Here is a 13,634-nt window from a genome sequence, read left to right as displayed (position 1 = left end):
ATGGCATTTCATGAAATGTTAGTCCAAAGCATACTAAATTGACATGCAAAATTTCAGGGAGCCCCATGGAGGATTTTTCAAGTAATCAGTCTTTTAGTAAATTTACTGTATAAGAAAGCAAACAAAGATTTTATGGCATTTATTGGTGTTTGACGCCACCTTAACTCATCAAATCATGATGTTTCTTATTTTAAATCGAAGTTCGCTTATTTAGGACCGATCTGACCGTTTTTAGGAGAATGTTAAGGATGCTGAGACTTACCAAATATTTAACATAATACGTACTTTTGCTGTAAGACTACCACAATACATAAAAAGAAATAAGTTTTCTGGGAAAAGTCTCTTAAAGTTTAGCTGGCAAAAGAATTTCACATCCTTGTGGGGATCATAATAGTAATTGCAATTAGTTATATAAATTGGCATTTTGCATAAGTTTTTGCATTTTCTCCAGTTAGATAAAATTGAATATTTAGACAGCTGTGTTTCACTTGGTAAAATTCTGTTATTCAAAGAAATTGTATTTCTAACTGACATATTGGACGCAGATATAAGTATTTCAAGTAGCATCACGGCGTAAAGTTTGAGTGTACTTGATGAAACGTTTAGATGACGTAGAATGTATGCGATACGTGGTTTTATGGTAGCAGTGTAATAATGACATGTCATTTGCTGATTGGCAGAGATAATGATATAAAAGCTTACGCTTGGTTAAAATCCGGTCTGGCGAGTCTCTGCAAGGGCTTGTCCCTTCAGGACTTGCTAGTACTTCTCTCGGTTTTTAGTTTTGGATCTGTTTTACGTTTTGGCTTATTCAGTATTGAATTCAAGTGATAGTTCTATTCAAATGTGGAATGGTGATTAATTGGTTTCGATGTGACAACTTATTCGGACAATATAACAATTTGACTTTATGAAGTTGGTGTTGATTTGAAGAAACATTACTGAGACAGTAAACGCAACGGAGTCAAAACAATTATTTCGGAGTCAAACAGTAAGACTTGGCTTGGCTTAGGCCATCCCTAAGCTACCATCATACTATCACCATTACCCATATCCTTTTGGGAAAATGTTTTTATACGTTTTTTGTGAAAGATCTTTTATACAGTGGGTAAAGTCAAAATACTATTCAAGTACCATGAAGTTGCTAAAAGCAAACAAACTGCTGGCTATTTGTTTGCTTAGTTAGCCAATAAAATTATATGTCTGCTTGCAGTTTGTTTCCTTTTAGCAACTTCATGAATCTTTTATAACAATGAGTGTGAATAAACAGTTTTGTCAAATAAAAACAACAAGATTTATCGCAGAATACTTGAAATGGTACAAGTTTTAGCTACAATTAATTCAATTAGTTCAACTAATAGAATGATAGTGTTATTTTAAAACATTTAAGTAATACGTATGATAAAAAAGTATCAAACTGGATGCACATATGGCCTGTATGTACAATACAAAACCATGATGTTATTTAATATGTTAAAAGATACAATGGGTAAACACTTGCATCTTTAAACACAACGAATATGCTTGGTGAACTTGGGTTATCAACCACACTGTCGTAAAGATCAATTTGGTTTGATTTGAACGGCGGTGTGATTACTGATTGGTCTCCTTGACAATATTCACCAGTGACAACTTCAGCAAGAAACATTCGTCTCTGGCCATTCGCATCTGGTGTTGCATAACCATTTGAGTATTGCGCAGTCTTTGCGAAGTAAACTCCTCTGCCATACATTGTGGCTGAAAGTGTTAAAAAACGGTAGTTGAAACATGAATTTTTAGCCTAATCATACAGCATTGCACAACATAAGAAAGTTTTATAAGCTGAAAGTATGTCACAGGTAAACGTTGTAACTCTTAGTTTGTTGAAATATGTAGTTTTGTTGAAAATATATTTCATAGTATTAGATAAAATCAAAACACCGTTTTTCCCAGCATAGCTTCTATCAAAACCATCCTTGTACACTTTCTGGCATACGTCAGCTGAGGTTCCATGAAAAAGTTGTTGAGTTACAGGAATATTAGTAATTCCAGCAGCTTTCATTCTGGCTTCAACTTTGCCCTTTTGTGCGATAAACTGCTGGTAAAGTGTTGGGTTTTGAACACGTTGAAGGGTCGCCTACAACGGAAATGTTCTTTTATAGCCTAAATTCATGCCGTAACAATCCTAAATAGGTTTACTTTTATCGAGTTTCAAATACCAAACAAACCTGAGAAATGTTTAAGCCACCGCTAGAAAACTGACTTAAGACATTTTGATGCTCTTTGGAGTTTTGAGGTACATTCTCCAGCAACCATGGGAATCCATTCATATCGCTCCAGAATGTTGGCCAGTCTATCAAAGAACAAGAGCAATTATTGTTATGAATCATTAAAAACCAAAAATTTAATTTGCTAATTATTTTATTTTACTAATTTACAAACACTGCAGATGAATAAGTAATGTAGGCTCTACGAAAATAAAACCAATACAAATGGCAGTCACCTTTTGTTGACCACAAATTACGATAAATCTGCTCGGAAAAATCAAATCCTAGGCAAGTTGCCTCCATTTTAGAAAAATCTAAGACACAAACTTGCTTGGTCGATCCCACTTTAACAGACAAACGTATGGAACCTTTTTCATTTTTCTACATATAATTAGACGTCAGAACAAGTATATTATATCAAGCAGAGCTGATTGGAGATATCTTCAAATCGAAACAATGCTGTTGGAACACATATCCATAAAAAAACAAATAAACTTCATTTGCAGAAAGTGCAAAGTATTGCCACGGCACCTGACCTTGTATGCATTCTCTGTTTTCCAATTTTCTCTTAGTGGGAAGTTTTTCCAGGTATTGGATTTCCTATCACGGTATTGCCAAATTACGTACTCAGCGAAAGTAAGAATCTGTTTGTACTCTTGAACAACTTCGTAAGCTGCAGCATAAGCATCCTTGACATTGTCTTCGATACCTAAAAGAGTTATCTTCTGCTTTCCTCTGTATTTACATTATCATCATCATTAGTGGTGGAACACAACCTAACAACTGGTTAGTTTTTAATGGATGAAGTTAATCTTAAACATATATCACTAACTTCCACAAGAAAGTAGATTTTGACTAGGACATTCAACCAATAGTTTAAACAGAATAAAAGTACATACCTTTTATAATTAAGTTATTCTATAGCAGCTTTTAGTATCACTAACTACATTTTGTACATACTAAACTAAAGATAAATGCCGAAAAATATAAGATGAAGTCAATAAAACTTTATAGTTAAGAAAACGTTGCGGTAAGTCCAGCCAGTACAACTCAATTTATTAACAATTTTTCTGTAACTAACTTATATAGGAATACTTACAGTATGTCGGTGCTTTTCCGAAGTTTGACTCTGTGATTTGTTTCAAGAGCAATTAGCTTCTTCTCTGCCTTTTCATCAAGATAGGCGACAGAATCATCAGTTATCTCTTTTGTATCACTTTTCTGATGCACATGTTCCTTTATTTGCTGCCATGCCTAAATGATATGTGGAAGTAGTTTGTCTTCAATAGAATGTAACTATTAAATGAAATAAAGGTTTCTTGACAATAGAATTTAATGTTACTTCTTACGTTGATTATATTGATTTGGTTAGCAGCGCAGAGCGAAAGTTTGACGGAATCTTTTTTTTCACCAAAACCTTCTTTTGGTATGATGGACTCGTGTTTTTTTGTAAAAGGATTTTTATTAATGTTATGATCATTGTTACTACCAGCTGGGAAAATAAAAACAGATATATCTCAAATTAAATTGTATGACCATGTTTGTGTGTAGAATACTTTACGTTAAATTGTATCAAATCTTTTAAAATACATTCATTACAGAGAATTATCTTCTGGAAATCCTGCAGCATTGAAGCCTGGAATATAACTATGTCGATGCGCCGCAAAAAAGATGGTTTTGTTTTAGCAAAAGTGTCTAGGGCATCCTGGGTAGCTTTTGCAATATCCACAGGTAACAATCTAAGATTACCTAAAAAACAAAACATTAACTTTGCTGATACACGAGTTCTTCTCAGGATTGTAACAGAAGGTTTAAGTTAATATCGTAAAAATTATCTTAATGACTTTGGGCCTGCCATAAGAATAAGCAAAACTAAATATACATACAGACTATAAAGCAACAGATTAAAAACTTTAAACACAGAACAATCTATTTATGTTCAATTTAATCACTGAAACGTTTTACGCTATGCTATAACACAGCTAACTATTCGTCTATATACCAAGCCCATACCAGTTCCAATCGCCGGTACAGCTACAGAAGACAGTTTAAGTTTCTTTTCCACAACATCAAATGCAGTTTTCAATGACTTACTCACGTATTTTGCATCTTTGGGGCTGACTAAATGCAACACGTTTTTACAATTTAACCCACCACCACTTGTCACTCTGCAGTGAGTCGAGGAATACTGCGGGTTTGTACTGCATTCTTGAACAATGCCTGTTCCAGCTTTGGCAACTAGTTTTGCTGAAAGTTCCCCCCCTAAAATAGTTAATAAATGAAATTTATGACATTGTATTAAATTAAATAAATTCATCATAATCTTTTGGCAGAAGCAGAATTTTTGTCTAGCACTTCATAAACTTTGTTAATGAAGATTATTATATTAGTATAAACCAGGGGTGTGCAATATTTATTACAGAAGGGCCAGATATAAATAACTGGGTGAAACGGCGGGCCGCCTTTTTATTTAACATATGCTTTCCAGTAGTTGCAGGCACAAAAAATAGTGTCCTTTTGTTATTGATCTTATGGCATTAGGGGTTATCTCCTTGCAGAAATAATAAGTTCAGACGCATAAATTTCTAAAGAAAAACTGCTATTTAAATTTATTGTCGACTTTAAACGAATTCAGTGAGAAATTTGCAGCTGGCTTCTTTTACCGACAACGTTTTCCAAATTTGCTGTAATGGAAGTGCTCGCAAGTCGAAGTACATTTACCAAGTGTTCGTCTGTCAGAACCGATCGATAGGGGGCTTTCATGACGCCCATTTTAGAAAAAAATTGTTCGCACAAATACATTGAGCTAAAAAGAGCTATTTTGGAAGCCAGATAACTTTTTTCAAATGCGGAAAGTTATCTGGCTTGATATGTTTTCGATAAAAATCGCCAACATTCATTTCCAAATACTTTGCTTTCAAATCAGTCTTCTCTTGGAGATCAATCAGTTCAAGTTGGATATCAGCTGGTGCTTCGTCAACGTCTGTGTTGAATGGCGAAGAGAATATATCAAAAAAATATTCATGAGATTTGAAGTCCTTGAAACGAGCCAAAAACTCATATAAGAATTTTTTAAGTTGATCTGAAAATTCAGTTTTCTTCTCAGGATACTGTCCACAGACTCTCAAAGTACGAAAGAAGAAAAGATTTCCTGTTTGTATTTGAGTTTTCCAAAGTCATAATTTGCTCATAAAACCTTTTCTGTGACCATACATTTCATTCGCATACTGGCTTGGCTTTTTCGCTGCAGTCTTGTATTGAGTTCATTCAGGTGCGTAGTTATATCAACCAAGAAAGCTACATTGCATAGCCAATTTTTTTTTCCATTTCAGCTATTGGGTGTCCTTTAAAGTATCAAAAAATTTGCGACTTCTTTCCGCAGTTCATAAAATCGTCGCAACATGCAGCTCGTGCTTAACCAACGCACCTGGGAAAACTAGATCTTGATGTGTCGTGTTGAGATCGTTCAGAAACTTTTGAAACTGGCGATGGTTGAGGCCTCTTGCTTGAATAAAATTTACTGCCAACCGGGGTCAAGTCGTGTTTGAATTTCAAGGATTTTGTTGGTGAATGATACAATGAAAGATTGCAATATCGTTATTGATTTTTCTCTCCCTCAAGGCCGATTTCAAGACCCCTACGAATCCAATACCAGTTCCGGACATGGATCGAGCATCATAAGTTGCGATTCCGCATAAGCTGGACAAGTCCAGTCCAACCTTGTCAAAAGCATCATTTACTTCACAAAGATATCAGCACCAGTTGTCGTACCCTTTATTGACTGTAGTGACAGAAGCTCTTCCGTTTCGTTTAACTCTTGTCCACTCCTTTTACAAATATGGCCAATCGTGCAGTATCCATCTGGTCCGTACATTCATCGATCGCAAAACTCCAGGAAACAAAGTTCTTCACCTTATCCCTGAGAGTGTCACCAATATCACAAGCAAGATCATCAATACGCCTTGCTATCGTCCACCATGACAGACTTATTTTCTCGAACTCACTCTTCATTTTAGGGTACATCTAGCAGACGCTTTCCATAAACACCTTCAGAATGCTTTGTTTCGTAGTGTCGCTTAACATTTTACTCTTTAGTAACATTAACAGTTTGATTGCAAATAAGACATAAAGGCCTTTTATCTGTATTTTCAATAAAGAAGCACACAAAAGTCTATCTTGTCTGAAAGATTCGCTTCTCTTCCTCTACCTTCCTCTCTTTTGTCTTCTGCAAATTTGCTATTACACAGTGATGAGTAAACTGAAAACCATTTTACAGTAAATCAGTAATAGACTACAAGTCACTACGATGTGCTTCAGTAAATTAGTTAAGACTGTTACAGACTTAGTTTTATTTTAAACTAGATTTAGAAAAGCTCACTGCTAAGTAATCGACAGCTTTGTGAATTGCGTTGTTCGCTTTGCACAAGCTAGATGTTAGTGCATTGTACGCCATAGGCATAGATAATAAATTGGACTCGGGTGTAGGTTTTGCAAAGCAAAGTGGGTAAATTAAATTGCTCGCACGTACCAGACTAAACTAAAAAATCGTTTCGTGGGCTTCACACCATTCAAAATTGGCACTTCTCCACGGGCCGCACAATTTTTCTTTGCGGACCGCAGGTTGCACACACCTGGTATAAACTATAAATAAAATGTGTATCTTTTTGGTCAATGGGCAGCCGCCAAAAACTTTATCTTACGTGTCAGATCAAACTTGGATCCTGTCAGGTTGACAATTACATCACAACTGGAAGTGAGAATGTCTCCTTTCTTAACTTGAACGTATACGGTGTGGTAAAATCGTGCTTGACGTAAAAAAGTTAATATTTTCAGGATCCTTTCAAAGATGGTCAAGATAAAAATAGACAACAGCCATAAAAAGATTGAAAAGAGTTTTAAAGCCAGATTCTTCAAAAGCCTTCCAGAACAAGTCGCTGCAGCCTAGCAGCAAAACAAAAATAACTGAATGTAAATATTTGCAAAATAAAGCTGCGTAAAAAGTATTATATATGACGTGTAGCCAAAACGTTGCCAGAAGATTCTACCCAGTACCCAGATTCGTATTTGATTGTTTTATACCCTTTTGATTTGATTAGTAACAAATACACAGTAAAGGTTTATCTCATTCCATAAGAACATGAAAATGAGTTTAGTCTTGAGCCACAAGCGATATTCATTCATTGCAAATAAAGTTTGCAAACACAGTTGTAAATAACTTTGTCCACTAAGTGCTGTGAAAAATATAACAAAGCAGGTTTTTCCCAACATACCAGTAAGTGTTGTTGTAAAATAGACTTGGGATTTGCGTTTTTCAACTTCAAATCGTTATTATTAGCCTTATCGACAAGAATGATGCACTTGGTGATTGACTGCGTTGTCTTTAGGAATTGTCTTCCAGGGCTATCACGGAAGTACCCAGGAATTCCAGGTTCACTGACATCACGTTCCTCGGTTTTGATTGAGGATATTAACTCCTCCACGTTTGTTAAAGCTTTGAGAAAAAAATGTCAATGGACGCTTGAGAACAGATAGAAATAAAAATGTCGTATCATATAATCAGAAAAGTGGGTTTTCAACTTGCTACACAAATGCTTGTAACTTATATAATGTCAGACAGCAATTGTCTAATAATATTTATAAGCATTTTGTATAAGTCATCAAGTATAAGCATTTCCCCAGTTATACCAGTTGTGATATGTTCAGCCTTCCCATGCAACATAATTCCTCCCGCACCGTCTGATGTTGGATGCCATTCAATATTTTTTAGTTTTTCTTCAAGTTCTACTTCATTTGGATATTCGCTCAAAAACCGTAAAACAGGGTAGGACATTTCTATCATTTTATGCTGCACAATATTCTTTTTGACAAATTCATTTAACAGTATTTCCCCCTCAGTTAAACACTTGGCCACGCCGATTAAAATTATGCTTGAGTTTTTCATCTGCGAGCAAATAATATAGCAGTTAATGCTGTTTGTAAGAACAACTCAGCAGCTCCGTTAGGATACGGCTCTGGGTTATAAAAGTTAAAAAAATATTCCAAATTTTCAAAGTACATGTTCAAAGCTATGACTTTTCACTAATAAAATAACTCACGTTGATTTTGAGAGTTAATGTTTTTGATAAACAAAGATTCTTTTCAAATTTCTTCCATTCCTCAGTATCCAGAAGTTGAACAAGACCAGCACCTAGCGAAATATTTCGGCATTGAATAATTTCGTCTAAGATCACTTTTCCTCCGTCCAAATCACTCTGAAGGGAGTATCTCAGTTTCGGTTCAGAAGAACATTGTAAGACACCTAAATATCAACTTAACTGAAAAAGTTGAAAGGGTTTATAACCGTGAAAATATGTTTGCATGTCAGTTTTCATTTACATTTTAGATTATTCTGACGGAACCGTGACTTAATGAACTGCACTACATCAAATTCGGGATTTTTCCTGCCTTTAGAACGTGTCAAGAAGTCGATCTTATCATCTTCCAGAAATGTCAATCGGGTTGAATTAATTTTCTGAAGAAAAATAAAACATTGCAGTTTTCAACAATTTTACCTTAGTTACATGACCATGACATAATTACTAATGGTCAAGTAACAAAAAAAAACTAATGACACCTTAATCTTATGATATTCTTAATCTTAAAACTTACTTTTAACTGCCTTATAAGTTCAACCTTGCAATTTTCAACGTCATGTTTCAATCCATAAAAAGTGAGCTTACAATCCTCATCATCAATGCTGATAATCACTAAGTTTTTAAACTTATTCTTCATTTCATCAAGAATGCCACAATCCTTGAGAAATCTATATAAAAATAAGGCAGTTGACATTTAAAACCACTGTATAATGTATATGTACCTAAACTTGATGTAAATGTTTTAATGAACTTTTAAAGTCTGATGCAACCATTCAATGGCGTATACAACGACATAGTGATATAAAAATGCACCACAATATACGCATCTAATTTCGTTGCACTCATAAGTACTGTTGAAATTTAAAAGAATTTTACTCAAGCTGCCATTCTTTGACAAATTCAGACATCTCTGTTTTCTTTTCTTTTTCCATTTTACTTTGTAACCATTTGAATGCTTGAGAAACCTCATTTTCAAGTCCAGCAATTAGGAAGTCGCCATCTTTAGGATGATTCCATCTTATGCAGATTTTAAGATCACAAGATTAAACGTTCAAAGAATATAAACCGCTGTTGCATGTACAGTTTCGAAACATCTCTATACCTTGCCAAAACAGATACGTCTACATTGTGGTCAATTTCAATTTTTATGACATCGCAGTCACAATTTCTCCACAAGTTCATTTTACGAATTTCATCCAAGTCCTTGAATTTAAAGTGACCTGATTGGAAAGTGAAATTCTGGAGAAAAATCATCATCTTGCTTGTGCATTCTGATTCAAAGCCTGATTGGTGATGTGTCTGTTGCCCAATTACTTCCTGGAAGAAAAAAAAGCAAAGAATTGCACAAAATGTTTGTTATCTTACATTTTGTTGGATATATTTACATATGCAAAAACGTGCTTTGGGAATATATTGACGTACACTCTTTCGTGGAAGCAGAAAGCGGACGACAAACTGTGCAGGCTCTTTTCCGGAAAATCTGTGTTCTTCGAATTTCACAATCGATAAACCTTCAAATTCCTTAGACAGGGACTCCATATGTTTAGGAGACCTTCTGATGAATTCGATCACCTCACTTTTCACATCAGGAAAATATTCAAATGTACGAAGAGTTTTGGGAGATTTTCTTGACGCGACATTTGAAACCGATTCTTTTAGAAAATATTTAACTTAATTTGAGCAAAGTGAGGATACTGAAAGGGATTGCCAATGAATAAACATAGGTCTGTCAAATGCAGAATTCTATCTTGGCCATCGCGCAGTTTACCGCTTTGATTTACCATAAATAGAGAACTTGTCATAAAAGAGTGGAAAATTGATGCAAAACTTAAGTGTTACCAACTCCCTTCTCTTCATTGTTTTCAATAAAAAGCGAGTTGTTGCCACAGGTCGATTCATCAATTGGTTGATTTTCAATGCCAAGGTTCTTTTTCCTGGAATTTTTATCAACGCCCTCCTCATCTAAAACGAAGACAAATATATTGAACGGAAAATTACGATTCCACCTTAAATGTCATGGCGTCTCTTTTTGCTAAAAAGCTTAATTATCACTATCAAATTGTTGATTTCTTAATCGTATTCAAAAAATGGAGAAGGATGGAGATTATTCTTACAATAATTGACGTTTTTTTGTTTGCATATTTATTTTTTAACATCGTGCTCGTGGTTGTATGATTCATATCAAACGTTTTTGCTGATCTTCTGGTACTAATTTGTGCCAAATTTATTTTTACAAACAGGTCTTAGTATAAAATGTGGTTAAATATTACCGCGTTGGTAACCTGCATAGCTACCTAATTTGTAGAGCATCACTGCTCAGAGCAGAGCTGATCAGAGCGCCGGACATTATACTTCGACACTTCATCTTTTAATCTATGTCCATTGGTTAATAATAAACCATTTTCAAAATGGTTTAACGTCGACATAAGTTATGTTATGAAGCAATTGCGTTCGCTTTACAGAGAATGAAGTTTTACTTTTGTGCCTATACAAGTTTTAACCTACGTTATATTAAAGGCGTTTAACAAGAACAAACAGGTTTTTACGCATTTTCTAAAATGATGGAATTTTTCAAAACATACCAAAACGTATATCAAAAAACAAATCAAAAATAAGTGTGACGATTAGAACTTGCACCATAAGACAAGCTCGGTGGCAGGGATTCGATCGATGATAAATCATTGCCGAGTTTAAGTCGAGCAAAGACTTTTTTCAGTCTGAGGATAAAGATAGAGACACCCCCATATCATACTAAAAGTTAATTATTAGGGCATGATTTTTACTGATGAAAGCATGATGAAAAAATAACAGTGAAGCATTTCCTAAAATCTACTTTTTCCAGGAAAAGTTGTGAAGTTAGTTAGTTGACAGTTAATGCTCAGACTTGTCAACTCAAAACAAGCACTCACAAATAAAACAGTGCAGCTTAATAAGAGCTAGTTACCATTTGTGTCAAAAACGACGACTGGCTTGAGTACTTTCGTCTTTTGCCTTGTTTGTGTTATCTTGAGATTGTGTTGTTGCCCGCCAAATGTAGCTACAATTACTGCTTTCTCGATAAGTGCGTTCACATCTGTGAAATAAAATATTCCAGTTCAAAATGCGTTCTCCCTTATGAAAGCATATATGCCTAATACTGGCTGTTATGGAGAGGTTGTTTTAGTCTTTATATCTTCAAACCTTAACTTGCCTTCACTAGAAAAATATGTGTAAAGTGTTACGTGATTAAGGTTTTACCTGCTTTATTTCTTAAAGACACTATAGCGCTGTCACTTTGTTTGGTTCCATCGAAATTTACTTTAAAGTCAATGTCAATCACCGCATCTTCACTATCTAGACAGTTTAGTGCCAAATCTCGTGTCCTTCTGAGGCCATACCCTTCAGGTAGTCCGTTTATTAATACTTGATTACTAACTGAACTTTTGTTTTCCATTTAGAGAGAATATATAAGACAACGGAGTCCTTGTGTAATATAAAGGCAAACTTATAATAACAGTGTGGGATGCAAACACTACACGCAAACGGGACGCATAATACTCTCCTATATAACTTCTGCCATAGCATGTCAACATACAAAATACACTCAATTGCGGCTTTGTAATTTACTATTTTGTTGTAAAAATAATCTATTTTATGCTTTTGCTGTGCAATAACGTGCAGTTTGAAACTAATATTCTTGTAAGTTTTCAATTTCAAAGCATATTAGTTTCAAATAAAAACTTTTGTGCGTTGGGCAGTCTGAACTGCTTTGCTTTCTGGAAAAAAAACAGGAACTATTTATGAGGAACTTACCTATTGGAAAGTTCACTGTGCGGTGATATTTTTCAGAGGGTATTTCCCACTTGTCAGACTTTCGATAGCTAGTGCTGTGTAGGCCGTTGGCCGTAGGGCTTTAGTAACGTGTGTATCGCGTCCGTTGTCGCCAGGCCGATTCTTTAATGGTGAACCACCGCACTGAACACAGCTATAAAAACAAGAACTTTAGTTATAATATTTTATGCGAAACAGAAAAACCTTTTCCCCGCAACGCAGTAAAACTTGAATAAAACAATGGTGTAAGGTCGTTGATAATTCTGTCACACCTGTAAGACTTTAAAAAGTATTGCTAAAAACTTTTTAGAGTAGGCCTATACGCAACCACAACGGCAGACAAAAAAATTATTTCTCTTGGTTCCAAATAACTATTTTACTCTTTACTTTTGTAAAATTCTTTCTTAAAAAAAACTTATTCACTTTGCTTAGAGTTTCCCAGATAGCTTTAATACAGAAGGTTGATGCAATCTCCGCAAAGATCAAAATTAAATATTAAAAGTAGGCTATATATGCGTTTAAAAAGTTTTTAAGATGTTTTGTGTTTACAACTAGATATCGAACTAATAAACAAGTTTTTCTGCAAGTTAAACCTGATTCAATTAATAGATCTACCATATCTCGTTTACATACATATGTACTATTGTTTTCGTCGGCATTGATTGTAGGCTATTGTGAAAGAATTTCGTGACCAATTACCAAAATGTGAGAGCAGGAGTTGAAATATATGGGATATCTTACTGTGTAAAAACGGTATCACTATAAACATTGTATTTTTAATTTCACATTAACCACTAAATTATTGGTTTTGTAATGTGGCGGTATAGGCACCATGGTCAATTTCTTCTAACTATTGTGTGACAGATAAGTTTGTCGGCTACTGCCAGGTCCTAGAGATGACGATTGCTTAGGCATACCATATTTTTATGATTGAAAAGTGGGACGCTTCAGAGCAACAAACCTTATCAGATAAATGTGGTTCATATTTACTAGGAGTATGCCAACAAGAAACTTTTGGAAATTTCACAAATTTGCTTCGTTTTGTTGCTCCATTCGCATTTGTAGACCAAAAACTTTATTTTAAATTAAAGTTTGAGGTGTTTGGAGAAAAAAGAAATATTATTTTACCGTAATCCTAAAACATATACAGTATTATCAATGAGAACTAACTTGAGTCAAATCAAGTCATATAAGACTTGTAAATTCATATAGAAGAGGGCTAGAATCTAATCAGGTCTTTGAGAAAAGTGACAGGAATCTGACTAAAGTCAAGTCACTGATTCAAGTTGTTACGGCTGTGGGTTTAACTGCACATTGCTTGTGAGCATTACAAAAACTATGCAAAAAATAAATAAATAGCCTACTACTATATACGTAAGAACATTTGTCGATTTGTACGTACAAGAAATGTTCTCTAATTAATCGTAATATTTTAAAATGTGGC

General features: G+C 34.7%; 1 protein-coding gene across 1 annotated transcript; it reads right to left on the bottom strand.

Moving 5' to 3' along the window:
* Positions 1-766: 766 nt before the first annotated feature.
* Positions 767-12,105, bottom strand: LOC143463472 (uncharacterized). The gene is made up of 21 exons (XM_076961957.1): positions 11,618-12,105; positions 11,325-11,453; positions 10,220-10,342; positions 9,803-10,032; positions 9,483-9,697; positions 9,257-9,397; positions 8,895-9,048; positions 8,622-8,757; positions 8,342-8,544; positions 7,932-8,187; positions 7,517-7,737; positions 6,947-7,187; positions 4,260-4,508; positions 3,846-3,995; positions 3,596-3,738; positions 3,346-3,500; positions 2,783-2,981; positions 2,483-2,627; positions 2,208-2,332; positions 1,921-2,116; positions 767-1,737 (listed from the first exon to the last, which is right to left on the bottom strand). The coding sequence occupies exons 1-21, from the start codon at positions 11,811-11,813 to the stop codon at positions 1,466-1,468; spliced, it is 3,879 nt and encodes a 1,292-aa protein (XP_076818072.1). The 5' UTR covers positions 11,814-12,105; the 3' UTR covers positions 767-1,465.
* Between the last annotated feature and the right edge of the window lie 1,529 nt (positions 12,106-13,634).

Source organism: Clavelina lepadiformis, chromosome 1 (genome assembly GCF_947623445.1).
Source record: "Clavelina lepadiformis chromosome 1, kaClaLepa1.1, whole genome shotgun sequence".
Classification (NCBI taxonomy): Eukaryota; Metazoa; Chordata; class Ascidiacea; order Aplousobranchia; family Clavelinidae; genus Clavelina; species Clavelina lepadiformis.
Note: the sequence above shows the minus strand (reverse complement) of the source record. Positions and strands in the feature narration are given on the sequence as shown.